Source organism: Octopus bimaculoides, chromosome 10 (assembly GCF_046866305.1).
Source record: "Octopus bimaculoides isolate indiv1 chromosome 10, ASM4686630v1, whole genome shotgun sequence".
Taxonomy (NCBI): Eukaryota; Metazoa; Mollusca; class Cephalopoda; order Octopoda; family Octopodidae; genus Octopus; species Octopus bimaculoides.
The window spans coordinates 86,041,286-86,061,745 of NC_142937.1; the positions used below are offsets into that span (position 1 = coordinate 86,041,286).

General features: G+C 34.3%; 1 protein-coding gene across 3 annotated transcripts in view; it reads right to left on the bottom strand.

Moving 5' to 3' along the window:
• Positions 1–7,024: 7,024 nt before the first annotated feature.
• Positions 7,025–20,460, bottom strand: part of LOC106871318 (solute carrier family 15 member 2) — a 55,684-nt gene continuing 42,248 nt past the window's right edge. For all 3 annotated transcript variants that reach the window (XM_089358938.1, XM_089358937.1, XM_089358936.1), the window contains exons 16-23: positions 18,606–18,722; positions 17,121–17,279; positions 16,805–16,851; positions 15,624–15,746; positions 15,130–15,250; positions 13,898–14,029; positions 11,840–11,947; positions 7,025–10,749 (exon numbers count right to left, since the gene is read on the bottom strand). In XM_089358938.1, coding sequence (XP_089215064.1) covers positions 10,579–10,749; positions 11,840–11,947; positions 13,898–14,029; positions 15,130–15,250; positions 15,624–15,746; positions 16,805–16,851; positions 17,121–17,279; positions 18,606–18,722 — 978 coding nt within the window. In that variant the 3' untranslated portion in view covers positions 7,025–10,578. The remainder of the gene's footprint in view (positions 10,750–11,839; positions 11,948–13,897; positions 14,030–15,129; positions 15,251–15,623; positions 15,747–16,804; positions 16,852–17,120; positions 17,280–18,605; positions 18,723–20,460) is intronic.

Below are 20,460 nucleotides of genomic sequence, written 5' to 3' on the forward strand. Positions count from 1 at the left end.
GCCGCAGTCAAATGAATGAAACAAGTAAAAGAGTATTAAACATTTTGTTTTAAATAATCAAGGAAAAAAGTGAAATAATTACCCAGAAATATTTGACCTGTATAATTTTACTAAAATCTAACATAAAAATATATATTGTTTAGAGTAGTGATTCTCAAAGTGGGTCCAATCAAAATAACGGGTTCTGCAAATAACATTTAATAAAAATTAATTTATTAAAATATAGTATTCACTATTTTCATAATTTACACTTTTTCTTTATATATATATAAAACTAAGTGGCACTTTGTTGATTATGACTATGAGAGACGTACAAATCACTAATTTAGAGAATAAATAATTCAGAGACACCATCTGCATAAAAACAATTGTTAAAAGTTAGTATTAAAATATTTAATGTAGAAAACAAACAGTTAATTAGAAATTATTATCCTCACTGTATAATTCTCTCTCAACATTTTAACAATCACCACATTAAATAACTTAATTATAAAAATATTTTTTCCTGCTGAGTTAACCATTTTTGCCATCTCCATCATCAAAAGACTTTTGTGTTGTAGATTTTCCTCTCAATATCCTGATTGGCTGAAGTTGCAATCATACTACAAAAGTTAATTATAAAAATTAAACAATAACTTAATAATAAAAATATTTTTCCTGTTGAGTTAACCATTTTTGCCATCTCCATCATCAAGAGACTTTTGTGTTGTGGATTTTTCCTCTCAATATCCTGATTGGCTGAAGTTGCAATCATACTACAAAAGTTATCCATTTAACTAGTATACCAGTGTTGTCAAAAATGCTGAGTTTTATTAAGAATAGAAACTGGCACATCAACACAATGGGGAAAACCACTAATAAATGTCAGTAATCTAGGAGATATATGTCCATACACAGAACTGAAGCACTTGAAGAATCAGATACAATTGTAACGTCTCGGTTGAAAATATCACCCACATAATTTATGTATGTGTATATACACACAAACATGTACATATACATATATATGTAAATGCACACATGTATATATATACATATGAAGGTGTTCTCTTAGTTTCCATCTACCAAATCTACTCACAAGGCTTTGGTCAGCCCTGATATAGTAGAAGATTATGTAGATATAAATACGCAACCCTAACCCTAACCCTAACAGTTGAGGGAACCCGTGGAAGAGGTAGGCCCAGGAAGACCTGGGCTGAGGTGGTGAGGCAAGACCTTCGTACATTGGGCCTCACCGAGGCGATGACTACGGACCGAGACCTTTGGAAATGGGCTGTGCGTGAGAAGACCCGGCAAGCCAAGTAAGATCGTTGCCAGTGCCCCTGGACTGGTTCTTGTGCGGTTGGCACATGAGATGCATCATTTTGAGCGTGGCCGTTGCCAGTACCGCCTGACTGGCTCCTGTAGGATTTTCGAGCGAGATCGTTGCCAGTGCCCCTGGACTGGCTTGTGCGGGTGGCACATAAAAGACACCATTTCGAGCGTGGCCGTTTTCGTGCGGGTGACACGTAAAAGCACCCACTACACTCTCTGAGTGGTTGGCGTTAGGAAGGGCATCCAGCTGTAGAAACTCTGCCAAATCAGACTGGAGCCTGGTGTTGCCATCCGGTTTCACCAGTCCTCAGTCAAATCGTCCAACCCATGCTAGCATGGAAAGCGGACGTTAAACGATGATGATGATGATGATGAGGTTAGATACATATATATATATATATGCATTTATTTTATAGACATCTCTCCCCTTCTCTCTTTATATATACATATATTTATTTTATAGACATATCCCTCCCCCCTCTCTTTCTATATATATATATACCCACACATAACAAGAAAACTTTTCACACACCCTACCCCAACAAACCAATCTACATCTCTTCTCCTTCTCACATATGCTCTATGCTTACCTCTCGCTCCTGTCCTCATGGCCGTTTCTCTGTATCATTGCTATCCAGTAGCCCATCACCCCTAACTCTATATACCCAGGTTTTCACCACTCACTGCATTCCCCTCCCCACCCTCTAATCACACTTCTTTGGCAATGTCCTGCCACTTACAACATGACATTCAAACCTCAAGAGTTCGCCCTGGCACTTGCCACCATCTATCTATATCTCTCTCTCTTCCTTTACTTGACCATTCCATTTATATTCTGATTCCCGTCCCTTGTGAGTATGCCTGGCACTCTGCCACCACCTCTATCTTGTTGTCTCCCACTCTCTCTCTCCTCCTGTTCTTCCCCCAGGTTGGGTAACCATTCATCTCCTTTATGGCAGCACACCTGTTTCTGTACTCATCTCTGATCTCTCTCTCTCTCTCTCTCTCTCTCTGGCAGGGTAACCTTGTACCTCCTCTGCATCAAGGCAACACAGTCAAATGACTGAAACAAGTAAAAGAGTAATATACTACTATATATTACTACTAGAGAAGCAACAACAAAATAAAATTAATATTTCCGTGGAAAATTGTCAAATTCAAGAAAATTAGAAAATAAAATAACAACAGAAACAAATTATGATTTTAAACAAAAAGAAATATAATTCAACAAAATAAAAAGATAAAAGATTAACAAAAAATATGAAAAACAAAAGTTTATTTACTTGTTCCTTTATTGTTCCTGAATATAACTGAATTAGTTTAAATTGTACTTTCCTTTTTTTTTTGTATCAGGAAGACTTCAGTTACATATTTGTAAACCTTTACTTATTTTTTTTCTTCAATCCAAAACATTCATCAATAGCCAATGGCAAAATAAATGGAATTGCATTCACTACTCACTCATACATGAATACAAACATATACATCCACACACACATAGATATTGAGGCAATTCTATTAATGTAAGAGTGAATACCATAACCCATTGTGCTCATAAATGCATAGTTTGAAAACTGTCTTTATGTAAGTAGTAGTAGCACAAGTAGGGTATCTCTTGTTAAACTATGATCATAGGAGTTAAACTTAATACTGTAAGCTAACAAAACACTTCAAAATTACTTTGTCATCTTACTGCTTACAACAGTATACTTTACCATACATGGTACTTATTTATAGCTAGGTGAACTGGACAATTCAAGAATAGAATTGTCATGATCTCATTCACAATGCTGTTCTGGTGGAATTATACAAACTGTTGAGCACTTTGGCTGCTAGCTTAACACACCCTTGACTTCACTAGTTATGACTTAACAACATTTTTCACTTATCCTTAAGTCAAGAGAAAAAACAGTGCTTAAGATCCCTCACAAGTTAAGGAGAGAGGAAGGTATCTTTAAACTGGAAATCTTGCCCTGATGCTTGTAACAGAGTGGACTCTGCTAAAGGCACCAGTGGACCAGGTAGTGGTATTAATCTGTGCACTGGATTAAATCTACCATCCAAGTAGGCCATAACAAGATTTGAACTCAGAATGCAAAGAGCAGTAAAATTACAGCAACACATCCTGTCTGACACCCTAATGATTCTGCCAGTGTAAATCCCGAGACTGGCATTTTATTTATCCTTCCTGGAACGATTAAAAGCTAAGTTGATCTTGGTCTGAACTGAATTCATCTGTCAATTTAGCAACACTGTCAGTTTACTTCCGAGACTACTTAAACTCCATTGGAGAGTTCTAAGTGGAGTCTGATACCCTTCAACTGCCCTGAGACAAGAAGTAAAGAACCAAAACAGATTCTTCACTTCTCACAACCAATGAACATAACACCAAACTCTTCTATGTCCTCTCCAACAGATCAGTTGCTGCTAATGTTGTCAACTCATCGGTTTCCTCAGAATCAGGATTTTACTCCATATTTGTTCTGCCTTATCTTTTACCATTGCAAAATGTCTTTTGTTTTATTTATTTATTGATAATAAAAAATTCACAAGAGAACAACAAAAAAAAGGGTGGGGGAAGCAATATTTCAACTTAAATATTAAATAATTTTCAACAAGCAATAACTTTGGAAAAAAAAAAAATCAAATTACTTCAAAATCAAAAAATATAAACAAAATAATGTATACATATCACATTAAATAATTCAACAGATATATACATATATGGATATTATTGTATGTGTAGGATGGCATAAAGAGAGAGAGAGTAAATGAATTTAAAAAAAGGAATTTTAATAAAACAAATTATCAACTTTTAATGTTTTTAGGTATTGGGCCAATTTCATAAGGGGACATATGTCAATCAACTCCAGCATATCACAGGTACTCAGTTTATTAAAATACCCCTTTCTCAAACCCATGCAACCAAAACATTACAAAGGATATTTTTTTAGTCCAACAAGGTTTCTTATAAAATCCACAACTTTTATAATAGTAACTCTTAACACTGACAGAGGCCATACATTTTTAGTAGCGGAGTGGGACAGAGTGGATTTAATCATCAACCCTATAGATATCTGATGATTATTTTGTCAATCCTAGGAGCCACTGCATGGTTGCTTGACCTGCAAGAAATAGCAGCCAAATCACGCTCAAATATCATCCCACTGTCTTAAATAAGGAAGGATACATTTAACAAGTCAGTCTTATATATTGTAAATCAAAGAATGGACACGTTGGATTTACATATCAACACCTCCATTCTTGGAATTACTGCATTATACTTTATAATTAACAAATTTTTCTTGGAATTTCAGTTTGTATGAAACTGTTTCCTTTACGGAAAACTGTTCATTTCTATTTTAAGGGAGGGTTATAGCTGATTAGATAGGCCTCTGTACATGACTGGTAGATACTTTATCAATGGATGACTGAAAGACAAAAGAGAAACCCATCAAGATCTGAATTTGGAACAAAAAAAAAAAGAAAGACATAACTAAACACAAGGAATCTTGTCTGATGCTGTACTGATTCCACCATTCTGTTACCCCTATAATTATTGTTTCTAATTTAGGCACAAGGCGAGCAGTTTTGAGGGAAGGGGTTAGTTGATGCCATTGATCTAAGTACTAGACTTGTATCCTATTTTATTTTATCAAGCCCAGAATGATGAAAGGCAAAGTTGATATCCTCAGAATATAAAGAACTGGAAGAAATACCACAAGGCATTTTATCCGATGCACTTACAATTCTGTAGCTGTTTTGGTGCCCTTATAACAATTAGAATAATGATTTATAACATAGACAGAAAGATACAGTAAATTCTATCGACCTTGCCCCAGTGCTGTACTGGAACTTACTGTATCAAATTCAAAAGCTGGCTCTTCTTCAGAATTCTCCCTCCACCCTATAACTTTTGAACCAGTAATCTAAAAAAAATTTTTTTCAGATTCATGTTTTCTATATTAGAAATTATCATTTAGCAAATTTAAATTCCCTACCAATTTATTTGCTTTGTTTAGTTGACAAAAATAATAATAATAATAATGAAATTATTGTGTATAGTGCTCAGGTACACTACATCTCATCAAAGGTGCATGTACAGTTCATAGAATTATGTACAATTGAAATTAAAATTTTTTTTTTTTTGGCTAAATTGTAATCTCTGATATCAAAAATATGTAAATCTGAAAAAAAAAACAAAAAAACATAGAAAAAATTTTTTAACATGGCATGAGGCTACATTTTTCAGGTTTTTTTTACAAAATCTGAAACCAGCTGTGCTGATAATAGTACAAAAATTTTTATTGGCCACAAGAGCCCAAAATGTTGGGAAGAGCACAATGAAAAAATGCAAAAGAAAACAAAGTAGAAACAATTGAGGATTTACATCAAGTAAAAGGATTACATCAACAAAACAATAATAATAACAATAATGATGATGATGTTGGTGATTTAAAGGTGAAATACAAAAGAAAGTAGCAAGAAATGGAGAGGATTCACATCAAGTAAAGGGTTGAGATCAATAAAATAATAATGATTTCTGATTTAGGAATAAAGTCATCAATTTTTAGGGGGAAGGGTTAGTCGACTACATAAATTCTGGTACTTTACTTTGCTGACCCCTGAAAAGATGAAAAGCATGGTTAACCAGGGTAAGATTTGGATTCAGAATATAAGGAGCTAGAAAAAAATACAAGACATTTTTCTCCTATGCTTTAGCAATTCTTCCAATCTACCAAACAATAACAACAACAACAATAACAATAATAATAATAATGATAATAATCCTTTCTACTATAGGTACAAGGTCTGGAATTTGTGGGGAGGGAGACAGTTGATCACATCAACCCCAGTACTTGACTGGTACTTAATTCACTGACCCTGAAAGGATGACAGGTAAAGTCAACCTCGGTGGAATTTGAACTTAGAACATAAAGATCAACAAAATGATGCTAAGTATTTTGCCCGGTGTGCCAAAGATTCTCCTTGCTTTCCACCTTAATAATAATAATAATAATAATAATAATAATAATAATGATGTTTTCAAATTTTTCCACAAAGGCAGCAATTTTGGGGGAGGAGATGAGTCGATTTCAATGACTCCAGTATGTAACTGGTACTTAATTTATCAATCCTGAAAGGATGAAAGGCAAAGTTGACCTCGGCAGAATTTGAACTCAGAACATGGCAACGGGTAAAATACCGCTAAGCATTTCGTCCAGTGTTCTAACAATTCTGCCAGCTTGCTTCCTTAATAATAACAATAATAATAATGTTTCAAATTTAGGCACAAGTCCAGCAGTTTTTGAGGGGCAAGGGCTAATCAATTACACTGACCCCAGTACTTGATAGTAATTTATTTTATTGACCCTGAAAGGGTGAAAGGAAAAGTTGATCTTGATGAAATTTGAACTCTGAATGTAAAGAGCCAAATGAAAAACTGCTGAGCATTTTGTCTGATGCTCCAGTGCTTCTGTCAGCTCGCTACCTTAATAATAATAATGGTAATAATTGGGAAGAGGTATAGTTGACTCATTCCACCCTGGTAGCAACTCAGACTGGTACTATTTCTACAAACTTAGAAGAATGAAAGGCAAATTCAATTTCAGGTCAGAATGTAAAAAGACATAACTAAAAAGTAAAAATAATTTTATCTGATGCTCTACCAATTCTGCCATCTTCCACTCTAATAATAACAAGGATCATATTTTTGTTTCAAAAAATTTAATCTCACTTGAATTGAAAATAAAATGTTTCACAGTGCATTCAGAGGGAATGTAGACATTTTCATACATACAGGTGTGGAATCAGGAATACCAAATACATTTTTTAATATTTTTTTTTTACAAAGATTTTTACCACATGAGAAGCTTCATAGTGAGTACTAAACTTCCAAACCTAATCAGTTTGTTTTTTTTGCAGTACTCAAGCTCCACCTCACATGTTATCACCAGCTAAATCAATTTTATAAAATTCGACACACACAAAGGTATTATTATTTACAATGTTTTCTAACACTTCTACACTATTTCTATCTATTTCATGTTTTCTATATCTGTTATACCATGAAATTTATTTAAACTTATTGTCTATATTTTATAAAGTTCATCATAACCAGTTTCATTCCTAACAGGGATATCACTACTAAACAATATATCAGTCAAGACAAAACAATATGTATGTCTACATAATCACTTGATCTACTGTTCAATGGAGAAACTAAATTTAGCTTAAGAAATACTCTATTGTCTTTATCTTTTTTGTTACTATATTACTTTCAAGTAGATTGCTTACTGTGTTTTAGAAACTAATTTTCATATAATCAAAATTTGAGAGGGATTAATAAAATATCTGTAATTTTATTACATATTGGTATATATTACGTTGGTGTTGATCGACTGGAAATTCTCATTATCATTCATGTTATCATGAGATTTTAACTCAAGATCTTATTGTAACAAAATTTTGATATAATGTGAGTTAAATAAGTTACTATGCCTAGTATCAGGCAAGTTGGTATTAAAAGGATTAAAGCACACACTACACATTTAAGTCCTGAATCAAAGAGCAGTATATTTATGAGAACAAGGTAAAAATATATGCCTCCAAAGCACCAAAGGTTTTTTTAAGGGGCTGGCACTTAGTTCCATTTTTATAGTATTAGTCTGCTGAATGACAGATCTCTTCCTTGCTTAGGAGGCAGATCTATTCCAAGGCCACATATGTATTTAGCCGGAGGGGGTATAGATAATTGACTGAAGTAGCCCTAGTATTTTATTTTATTAATGTTGAAACAACAGAACGTAGAATTTGATTCCAATGGCATTTGAACTCAGAATGTAAAGGGTGGGAATTAAACATTGATATGCATGTACTCTGGTTTTCTGTCATTCCCACAACAATATCAAATAATACCAGATCAATAAAAAGTTGAAGAACAGAAATTTAACAAACACCAACATATAAACATGACTGTCAACCTTATAAATAGTCAATATAACCTGCAAACAACAGTATTCACAATTTATAATGCCATAGGCTGTTAAAAACAAAATAAAGTAAATGAAATCTTTATTTTCTTATTATCCTCCATAGTTGGTTCTAAGTTCCTTAGTTTGTTTTAATTATCACAGTTAATACAATACTGAAAGGCTTCCTTAGCAGAATAAGTTACAATCTGTTGGAGCATTTCCCAGATTTCAAGATTCTAACTGATGTAGAGAAAGAAAATGACACTTCTGTTCTTGAATTTATACCAAGGACCAAAAGAATTCATTTATTTTCCAAAGTTCTTCTATTTCAAAGAATGTTTCTCTATTTTAGATATAGGAATGGCTAACTAGTTATGTAGTTTGCTTCCCAACTATGTGATTTCCAGTCAAATTCCACTGCAAAGTACTTTGAGAGAATGTCTTCTATCATAGCCGCAGATTGACCAAAGCTTTGTAAGTGAAATTTGGTAGATGGAAACTGCATGGAAGCAAATCAGAGAGAGAAAGAGAGAGACAAACTTTTCTTGTTCTTGAGAGGTAAACTTAATTCATTGCCCAGTTTACCACCACCACCACTAAACCATAATCACATGACCATTGAGTGTCTTTAGCAGAGACCTTTCTGTTATAAATATTCAGGACAGGTCTCTGGTTTGTGGAAAACTTCTTCCCTTCCTCCTATCAATCATAAAGATGCTGCACTTCTGACTTTGGAGTTAAAATTGAAAAAAAGTTATTAAAAATAAAAACATTGGTGTTGGATTTGTAACAAAAAAGAAAAAGAAAAAAGCATTTAGATTTTATTTTCACACTTCGTGGATGTTTGATGGTCTTTTTTTTGTTTCAGTTCTGGTAGGAAATGTTAGTGCCAGGAAATTGACAGGAGTAAATCCAAAGAATCAGTCTTTGGTAGTATGGTAGTGCTAATAATGATGATGATAATAATATCGCCCTATTATATTAAAGATGAAGTGTGTAATGATAATATAATGATAGAGTTTTAGTCCAAGGAATTTTTTCTTTGAATATCTTTTAAAAAATGAAATTAAGTTGAATATTACAAAGTTTCACTGTGAGCCTTGAAATATTTGAATGTGCATCAGCCCTTTTAATTAAAGTTGCGTGTGTGTGTGTGTGTGTGCATATACATATGAGTATTACACAAGCACATCTATTTAATACTCTTTAATACACAAACATATATTTCATTATATTATGCACACACTCATTTATTCCAAATGAAGGGTTCCCTTTACTGCTATTCTGGATTTCTGCTCTCAACTGCAACTGAAATCCAAAGTTTAAATTATGGATTTTATGACATCCTAAGATCTTCAACTGATAGTCATTCCCAGGTTTAAGAGGCATGGCCAATCTAAGTTATTTATGGTGTTTGAAGTTAAGGTTAGGATTTAGACTTATTGAAATTAGTGTGATATAAATCTTGTTGACATACTGTCTGTACTGAAACATTTCAAAACTATCAGAAACAACATTCCCTCTCAAATTATGAGATATTGAACCTAAAAGAAAGAAAAAAAAAAAGAATAAAAGATGTAAATTTTTCCCAAACCTCATGAAACATCATCACATCATCATTATCATCATCATCATCATCATTTTACATCTGTTTTTCCATGCTTGTTTGGGTCTGCTCCAGTACATCTCAACACTTTTGTTGTGGTCATTTTGTCATCTCTTTCTGTGAGGTCTAGGATTCTGAGATTAACTTTCATCACTTTTTCCCCACATCTTCCTCAATCTTTTACAGACTTTTCGCGCTTGGATCACTGTTGACATGTGGTCATGTAGCATGTCATAGTTGTGGATCATGCATTTGTACTGTAACTACATGTGGTCGTTAAATGTGCAACCCTAAATTTTGTTGTTTGGGGATACATGACCTGCTTTAATTCTGTATATAAGAAAATGTGCGGGGCAAATATTGCAACTGAAGATGTTAAGTAGGGAGGAGAGAAGGAGAGATATATATTGATAGAGAGAGATAGGAACAGACAGAAATGAACATTCATGGTTAGCTGAAACAATTATAATCATCAATCTGTCTCCTGATAATCAGAAAAAAAAAAAAAATCACTAAAAAAGACAAAGAAGTGTTTTAGCATGGAAATTGTCTTTAAATAATCAACAGAAATGATACGAAATGTATTTATACAGAGTTGAGATATGCTGACATATATACATGTTTGCATGTGTGTGTGTGTGTATGTTGTGTGTGTGTGTGTGTGCATGCATGTGTTTAAGTATTTTATTCCCCAATGCTATCATCAATTGGTGTCTGAACTAATGTCAATTTGTCATCCACACCACTGATATATGGGCTTGGCAAGTTGTTGTTATATCGGTAAAACATTGAAATGATGCTATATAAAATCACATCCGCAGCCATGAGGGCAGAAAACAGGAAAAACTCTGAAGCCTGGAAGAAATTGAAAAACATTTAAAATAGAAAATTATAGCATTTTGGCTATGGTCCCTAAAAAATATTTTAAATATTTACCTCTAACATTACGTTTTCTTTTAAATCATTTTATAAACTGTGACAGACTAAATATGTCTGCAATAGACAGTATTCTATGTAAATACATCAACATATCCAGCATTGTTAAAATTATGAATGTTTAAACCTTAAACAAGGCACATTACTCTTTAGAAATATATTGGTATATTTAACATTATGTTTTATGAAGGCTAAATTATCAGTACTAAAAAATAATGTAAAGAATCAGAAGAAATGGCACTGAGCAGCTTGTCTGATGTGCTAATGATTCTGCCAAATTGCCACCTGTATGGGCTAAATTGTTGTCATTATCATGTTTCTTTCCTAGTCTGGGAAATTCTGCCAGGGTCGACTTTAACTTGCATTTTTTGGGGATCATTAAAGTAAGTACTAACTAAGTATTGGGGTTGATGGTAACTGACTTTTCCCTCTCTTCAAAAACTGCTGGTCTTGTGCCAAAATCATCATCTTTGCTATTATCATTATTATGGCAGAATTGTTAGTACACTGTGAAAAATGCTTAGTAGCATTTTGTCTGTTGCTACATTCTGAGTTCAAATTCCACTGAGGACAACTTTACCTTTCATCCTTTTGGGATCGATAAATTAAGTACCAGTTGAGTACTGGGGATCAAGTAATCGACTAGTCACCTCAGGCCTTGTGCTTATAGCAGAAAGAATTATTATTATTATTATTATTATCTTTTATTTGATTTGATAAGTGGAAGCAAGATCCATGGGAGAGATGATTGTATTAGAGATACAGATTGGAATCTTTTCTACACTAGGCACAAGGCCTGAAATTTTGGAGGAGGGGGCCCAGTCAATTAGATCGACACCAATATGCAACTGGAACTTAATTTATTGACCCCAAAAGGATGAAAGGCAAAGTTGACCTCGGCGGAATGATACAGATTAGAACACTACATCAATGGTTCAAGATCCCCAAAACTTAACTAGTTGGTCACAACACCTGTCATTAAGATTACAAAAGTTAAATATAGCCTTACCTGATTTTCAATAAGTGATGTTTGAGCTACGAACACAACAATAAGATTTCCTACTGCGACTGTCAACAACCAAGCTGCTTGAACAACTGATTTCATTGACACAGGAGCCTGTGAAACAAACAAAGACATTCATAAACTAATTGAAAAGCAAGAGAAGTCTAACAGACTGTAATAACCTGTTACTGAGGGCCCACGCACTTACTTGCTAAAACCATCTCTTTAGGGTACAAATAAGCTTTAGTTGCAAAACAGTTGCTCACTTATTACAAGTTTCAAACATGTTCTACACAAAGATTATTGCTCACATATTCAGACAGTACACCCACCACAAAAACAGACACATTCCACATCGTAGTCAAGGAAAAGCCCATTCTGATAACAGAAATTACTTTATTTGAAGAATAAGGCATTGTACTGATGCATCAATCAACTCTGCTTGAGTAGACCTATGACATGATCAATCCATATTCCTTACAATGTGGATAAGAAACTTATTGTATACAATGCTCAGATGCACTACAAACCATTGGATAGGTCCTACTTTCTTCTGCTCCAAGACTAAGTTGCTTTCTTTTTCTTGCAATGAATGGATATGTCAAGATTGTGGCAGTTGAGTATGCTGCATGTATTCTGCAATCATCTTGTTTATGCACAATAAACACAGTTACAAGTTGCAGCAGAGCTCAGAATCATATACTTGGTTGGTGTATGATGATAAGGATCATCATCATCATTTAACGTCTGTTTTCCATGCTGGCATGGGTTGGATGGCTTGACAGGAGCTGGTAAGGCCAGGGACCACACCACATTCTGTAGTCTATTTTGGCTTGGTTTCTACAGATGGATACCCTTCTTAATGCCAGCCACTATACAGAGTGTAATGGGTGATTTTTATGTGGTATCATCACCAGTGCTTGAATATTTAGTATTTACAAGAGACAGGGTGGTAAACCAAGAACAGAGTTATTGACAACAAGATATTAGAATATGCAGTAAAATTGGATAAAAAATGCGTGTCAGTGTATGTGTGTGTGCAGAATATAAATCAAAATACATTTAAAGATAGCATGTTTAAAACATCTCCAAGTCTTCCATAAAAAAACAAAGGTTATTTTATAGACCATTTTAGCTCCATTTGTTAAAACGTGTATGGGTGGGATTGATTTTATTGAGTAATTTTTATTGTAAGAGTTAAATACCCTTCTTACTGCAAAGCGCTCAGCTTATGAAACTGTGATCACAACATTGTATCAGTCACTCATATATAAAAGAAGCAAGCAGAGTTATGTACCTTACTTGCAGAATTAAAAAAAAAAATACAAAAAGTTTAAAAGTTTGTCGAGTTTTTATTAAGATCACAACTGGGGGAGAGCTATTAACCTCATGGTCATCATCATTTAACGTCCGCTTTCCATGCTGGCATGAGTTGGACGGTTTGACAGGCGCTGGCTAGGCAGAAGACTGCATGCATTATGTTTCAGTGTCTCTTTTGGCCAGGTTTTTTTTTTTTAATGGCTGGATGCCCTTTCTAACACCAACCACCCTGCAGAGTGGACTGAGTGCTTTTTACATGGCACCAGCACAAGCAAAGTCAGTTTTTACATGGTTTGATGCCCTTGCAAGCGTCAACCACTTTACAGTGTGGACTGAATGCTTTATATGTTTCTACATGAAAACTACAATTTGACTAACCATCTTGTGAATAAGAACAATGTTAATTTAGAAATAAATGCCCATAGCTTGAATTCAGTTTAGATGATGTACATATCAAGGAATAAGACACCTGATGACAATCAGACACCAAACTGATCAAAACAATGTAAATGTAAATAACATTTTTTAAAAATTCATCTCTAAAGATGATGATAATAGTCTGAAAGAATATGATCTTACAATGATTGTAGTAGCAAGTTGGAACTAATAACCACAAAGTGAGTAGTTGAACATATTAACCTCACGTGCATTGGGTCTACATTGTTGTTTATTAGTAAATATTAAAAGGTGACTAAGAAACAAATATTTGTATAAGAATAAAATTTTAAAATAAAAAAAACTTACTTCAGAATAAGCAAATGTGAGGCCAGTCACTGAGAACATAACCTCACCAATAGTAATTAGAAGATACTGTGGTATTTGGAGTAACATTGATACAGTGTGTTCTATTAATCCATGAAATATCTTTATATCAAACTGGAATAAAAGAAAGTGGAAATGTGCATATGAAAAAATGTTAGAATATGAAATTATTTTATTTCATTCATAAAAGTTAAACTTGTTCTGTATTATTAGAAACACATTAAAGCCAGGATTTATGACATTAATCATGCTTTGTATCACAATACTGCTTTTACTAATAATAATAAGAGTTTCTTATTTACTGACAAGGTTAGCAATTCTGAAGAATTGAGTTAGTCAATTACATCAACCCCAGTGCTTGACAGAAGGTGGCAGGCTAGCAGAATTGTTAGCACAATGGACAAAATGCTTAACAGTATTTCTTCTGGCTCTTTATGTTCTGAGTTCAAATCCCACTAAGGTCAACTTTGTCTCTCATCCTTTTCTGGTCAATCAAGTAATGTACCAGTCGAGTATGGGAATAGGTGTAATTGACTTGTCCTTTTCCCTCAAAACTACTAGTCTTGAACACTACAACAGACTGGTGTCCTGTTGAGGGAGAATGTTGCAATCCCAATCACTTACACATCATGGACACCAGGTAACTGGCCTTATAAGTCCTGGGTCACAAGAAAAAAAAAAAGAAAAGAACTTGGCAAGTACTTTATTTTATTGGCCTCATTAAATTTGGTGTGGTTTGAACTTGGAATGTAATGAACTGGAAGAAATATCACAAGGCATTTTGTTTGGTGGTCTAACGCTTCTGCCAAATGACCACCATTAATAAAAACAATAGTAGTAACTGCTATAATTTAAGTGGATAGTCAGCAATTTTAGAGAGGAGACAATAAAGTAACTGCATTGCTCTGACCTCCACTCCCCAGTATATGGGTGGTATTTTACTTTATTGACTCCAGAAGAATGTATGGCAAAGTTTACAATAGTAGGATTGCAACCAGTTACCACATGGTTTGGCACTGTAATGATTCGAACAATCCACCACCCTAACAATAGTAGTAGTAGTAGTAGTATCCCTCAACTCACAATAACATCTTAAAGACAGATTGCATAATGTAGTCCTGGATACACCAATTAAGAGATGGGAAGGTCACAGCTGGGAATAAGTCTGTCGACCGGGGGTCAAATGACAACTACATACTAAATTAATACTTTACCTTATGTTTACGTCCATGGGGTACAATGACAACTGTGTATGTAGCACCTGTTAATAATTCTAATATGTGTTGTGTTTTTACCCACTCACTTTTGTTTTTACCTTGGTTATATATTGTATACCTGAAACAGAAATGGTAACATTAGACATGCAGGCACCAGTTACACCAATATCATTTCTCACATTAATAAATAGTTAAGTAGCAAGCCACAAGTCAGCAATGCAGGGTACTGGATGAGAGTGTACAGAACAGAGTCAAGAGGGAGGATATTGATGAAGATGACGATGATGATGTGTGTGTATACATACACTTTCACATGCACAAACACATCATATACATACAAACCCCTCTAGGAAAATGCACACATATACACAACACAAATTTTCAACTCAACAATACTTTACATGCCTTTTTTTCTTTTCTAGATAGTTAGAAATATTTTTTTTACAAAATTTCAATATAAAATAATATTTCTCTTTTGTTGATTTACTTACTCTCCTGGATCGATATTCATAAAAGGAGTCACAAACATTTGTGTATTGTTTAAAATGAATTCAGAATCCTCAGACTTCAATTTAATGCGAGAGCTGTAGGAATTTGGAAGCATACTGAAGAAGCTGTAATGGAAAGTTGGAAATAATATAATGAAAAATTTAACAAAAATAAGAAAGTAAAAATTAATAAAAAAGGATATGAAATATAGAAAGAAAATACCCCAAAATAATACAAAACAAAAATATAGCAAATCTCAGAACTTAATTTTCAGTAATGATTTCTGACCATGAAGAGCATTCAGCTGTAGAAACTCTGCCAAATCAGATTGGAGCCTGGTGTAGCCATCTGGTTCACCAGTCCTCAGTCAAATCGTCCAACCCATGCTAGCATGGAAAGTGGACATTAAACGATGATGATGATGATGATGACTGACGGTGCTCTAGAAATGGTCAATTCTGGTTCCAGCTGCTTTGTAGCTACTCCTACATCAGTCTGTTTTCCAGCTTCTTTAAGCAGAAAACTCCCAGCTGTCCCATAGTGTATTACAGGTAGCAACTAGCCCTTTCTACCTAGCATCACCACACTCATAGCTTTTGTTTCTTTTTACTCACAACAGGATACAGCTCAGGAATAGCCCTATGGTATCAATGAGAGGAGTATCACGAGAACTTGTATGCCTGTACAGATCTCTGATGATCACATAAGTTTTAGTTAGTTCAGTACGTACTAGCTTCTCATATTTTGTCACAACAGTTATAATGAACTGAAGGTCAATGTCACTGGCAATGCGACCCTTGTATTCTCAGCACCTTGCTTTAACCTTGGACTTGAAGATTAGACATGCACACACCTATATGTCCTGCTATAGTTGAAATCTCAATGTTTTTTTTTTTGTTAATATTCCTGTCTACCAATATACCCACTCTAATATTTCCTGTCAAAATCAGTGGTTTTGTGCCAATGATAGAAATGTTCAGCTCCATGTTCAGTTGTTAGTAAAGTCAAGTTTGTCCCAATGTTATTTTGCAGAAAGGATGTGCACCTGTGATTTGAGAAGGTACCAGTGACATTCAGAAAATAGCTCTAATGTCCTCCTCCATCTTAGTCATTAGCTTTCATTTTAAGAGATTAAGTCATATTTTAGAGCTCTTTCTTCTGATGAAGAAAAGTTCAAACTTACCTGACAGAGGTCATATATTTTGGAGGCTTCTCTGATTGTTCCAAGGCCTACAATGAAAAATATTAACATATTATATATGTGTGTGTATGTGCGAGTGCATGTGTGTGTGTATTTACAAGTACAGGATAAATCAGTTTATGTTACTAGTAAAATTTAAAAAATGACATAAAATAAATATATACACACATATTTTCCACTAAAATTTGTTAAATTACAATCAAATATATTTTTTTTAAATAGATAAAAATCAGTGATATATGTCGAAAATAAAGTAGTTTTCATACATATACATATATATATATATATATATATATACCTGAACTGCATGGATTTTAGTGTCTTGTTCGTAGAAAAGTAATCGAGATGCTTGGCCTTTGTTAAGCTGAATATCAATTTTGGTCATATTGTCAGATGTACATGATTCAGAATAGTTGACTGAGAAGTTACCAGGATTATTTTTGGTCAAGTTTGATGACTGTTTAAAACAGAAAATATAAAAAGTTATAACTAGAAAGTTAAACAAACATTTTCTACAAAACAACTATTTTGCTCAAGACTGTCTGGCAGCTATTTTGCAAGGCTTACATTTATGAGATAATTTTCGGAAATTTAGTCATTTATCCTAACAACTCAATCATGAAGTAGAAGCGGAAGCTATTGTCAGACAAGCAGACTGAGTTAAACAGAATTATGGGTTTGGCCCAGGAACTAAATACAGTTGCTGTAATAGGGTTGTGGCTTTTTTTTGGTGCTTTAACAAAGAATTCATAAAAGTAGGTCAAACACTAAAATCTATCTTTAAACAAATGGTTAAATCTTAGAGAAAGTCTATAAAAACACACATTTAACCCTTTATCATTTAAACCAGCTATATCTGGCCCAAGCATTCTACCTATGTTATATTCGAACCAGCTAGGTCTGGTCTCTCACACCTACCCTACAATATCATTCTAAAATCTAAGCAATCACATCATGAAAATCTACAAGCTACAAGATAGATACTACATGGTTAATTCGAGACAATGTGAATAGATAAGCATTACATGTGACAGATTAATTTAAATGCTGAAAGGGTTAAAACCCATTTGTCACAGACAAAATATTTCTTTTTATATTGGTTACAAAATTCCATATCTTGTTCCCCTAAAAATAGTAAAGACATGATATAATAAAGAGTGACCAATGGTTGCACATCTACAAAAGCTGCAGGTTTGTGGACAGCTTATCAGACTCGATACAAAGACATATATATATATACATATATATATATATATATTTACATAAACATAATAAAAACAGATGAATAGGTTATCTAGTTTTGCCTCAATCTTTTATGGACCCCTTGTAATCAAAACTACATATATTTAATATAGTGGAGGCGCAATGGCCCAGTGGTTAGGGCAGCGGACTCGCAGTCATAGGATCGCCGTTTCGATTCCCAGACCGGGCGTTGTGAGTGTTTATTGAGCAAAAACGCCTAAAGCTCCACGAGGCTCCAGCAGGGGATGGTGGCGAACTCTGCTGTATTCTTTCACCACAACTTTCTCTCACTCTTACTTCCTGTTTCTGCTGTACCTGTAATTCAAAGGGTCAGCCTTGTCACACTGTGTCACGCTGAATATCCCCGAGAACTACGTTAAGGGTACATGTGGAGTGCTCAGCCACTTGCACGTTAATTTCACGAGCAGGCTGTTCCGTTGATCGGATCAACTGGAACCCTTGACGTCGTAAGCGACGGAGTGCCAACAACAACGACATAATATAACTTTTAAGAAACCAACATCAAGAGTCATGAACTTACCTGAAGATATTGGAGGTCTCCAGTAAAATAAATGGACTCTACTGACACTTCACATGAGGCTACATTTACAATTGACAGTCCACTTTGGTCAGGAGAAATCTGAGGCTCAGCTATACGCTTTAGAAATTACAAGATAAATAAACAAATAAGTAAACATGAATAAAAAATAAAAGAACTATAGTTTAAGCTCCAAAAATATATTAAAATTTTACCAAAAATTATAATTACCAAAATAATAATATTGTGACTCAGACTGCTCACATAACGGCCAAATTCTGACCAACATTTGTGCCAGAGAAGGAGCTTATATTTAGTCACCAGACCTGCTTAAGAGTCACCCTAAAATAGTTTTTGATAATCAGGCTTCGGTATTTCAAATGTCAAATCTTAAGTAGGACATCATATCTTATAATAAAGACATATGTCATAAGATATATATATATATACATACATACATACAAATACATCTTAAAATAAAGATATATACTCTTTACGTTTTTACTTGTTTCAGTCATTTGACTGTGGCCATGCTGGAGCACCGCCTTTAGTCGAGAAAATTGACTCCAGGACTTATTCTTTGTAAGCCAAGTACTTATTCTATCGGTCTCTTTTGCCGAACTGCTAAGTTACGGGGACATAAATACACCGGCATCGGTTGTCAAGCGATGTTGAGTGGACAAACACAGACACACAAACATATACACACACACATACACATATACATATACATATATACAACAGGCTTCTTTCAGTTTCCATCTACCAAATCCACTCACAAGGCTTTGGTCGGCCCGAGGCTATAGTAGAAGACACTTGCCTAAAGTGCCACGCAGTGGGACTGAACCCGGAACCATGTGGTTGGTAAGCAAGCTACTTACCACACAGCCACTCCTACGCCTATATAGATACTAGCAGAAATACCCGGCGTTGCCCGGGTTAAAGAGAATAATGAAATCTAAAAACGCCGTCTAGACTACGCATCATCTTTATATATAGAGATGTATATACACACACGCACCCAAACACACGTATATATATGTATATCAATATAAATATATGAAAGTCAATGAAGTTTCGTAAAAGAAGGTGATCATGTACATACTTTCTTGCTGTTGTGATTATAACACCTCATTGTAAACTATGTTCCTTGTTTTCCCTTGTGGAGCATATACAAATAGGTTTTTTGTTGCTGCCCACTCTTGAGCAGCCAACATACAGTTGTCCATGTGAGAAGCAGGGCTCTTCCAAGAGAAGACCAGCTACAGACAGTGTTTGACCCTGATATTTGTTTATGGACATGGCAAAAGTCACACGAAGGGGGAATTGTAGTCTTCTGAATGTAAAAGGAATGTCTGCTCCTGATGGAGTAAGAGGAATTCTTGGAATAAAGACGTCATCCCCTTTTGCACATCCAGAAAGAATGGTAGCCTCGATAACGTGTGACATCATTTTCTAAATAATGCTCATCTGTTATGTTCGGGTTAAAATTTCATCAACATCAAAAATATATGAATTTTCATGGGAGTTATGGCCGTTATGCAAAGAATATAATTTCCAAATTTCATAAAGATCCATTCAGTACTTTTGACGTAGTTTTGGATAAGAAAACAAATGACTAATGTGTGTGTTTGTGTGCATGTGTATGTGTGTGTGATGGGTGTATATATGTATAGATATCTGTATGCATGTATATATGTATATATGTGTACATATTACATGTACATCTATATATATATATATACATCTACACATATGTATACATATACATGTATGTATAGATCTATATATATATATATATATACATATACGTGTACATCTATATGTATACATATACATCTCTCTCTCTTTCTCTCTT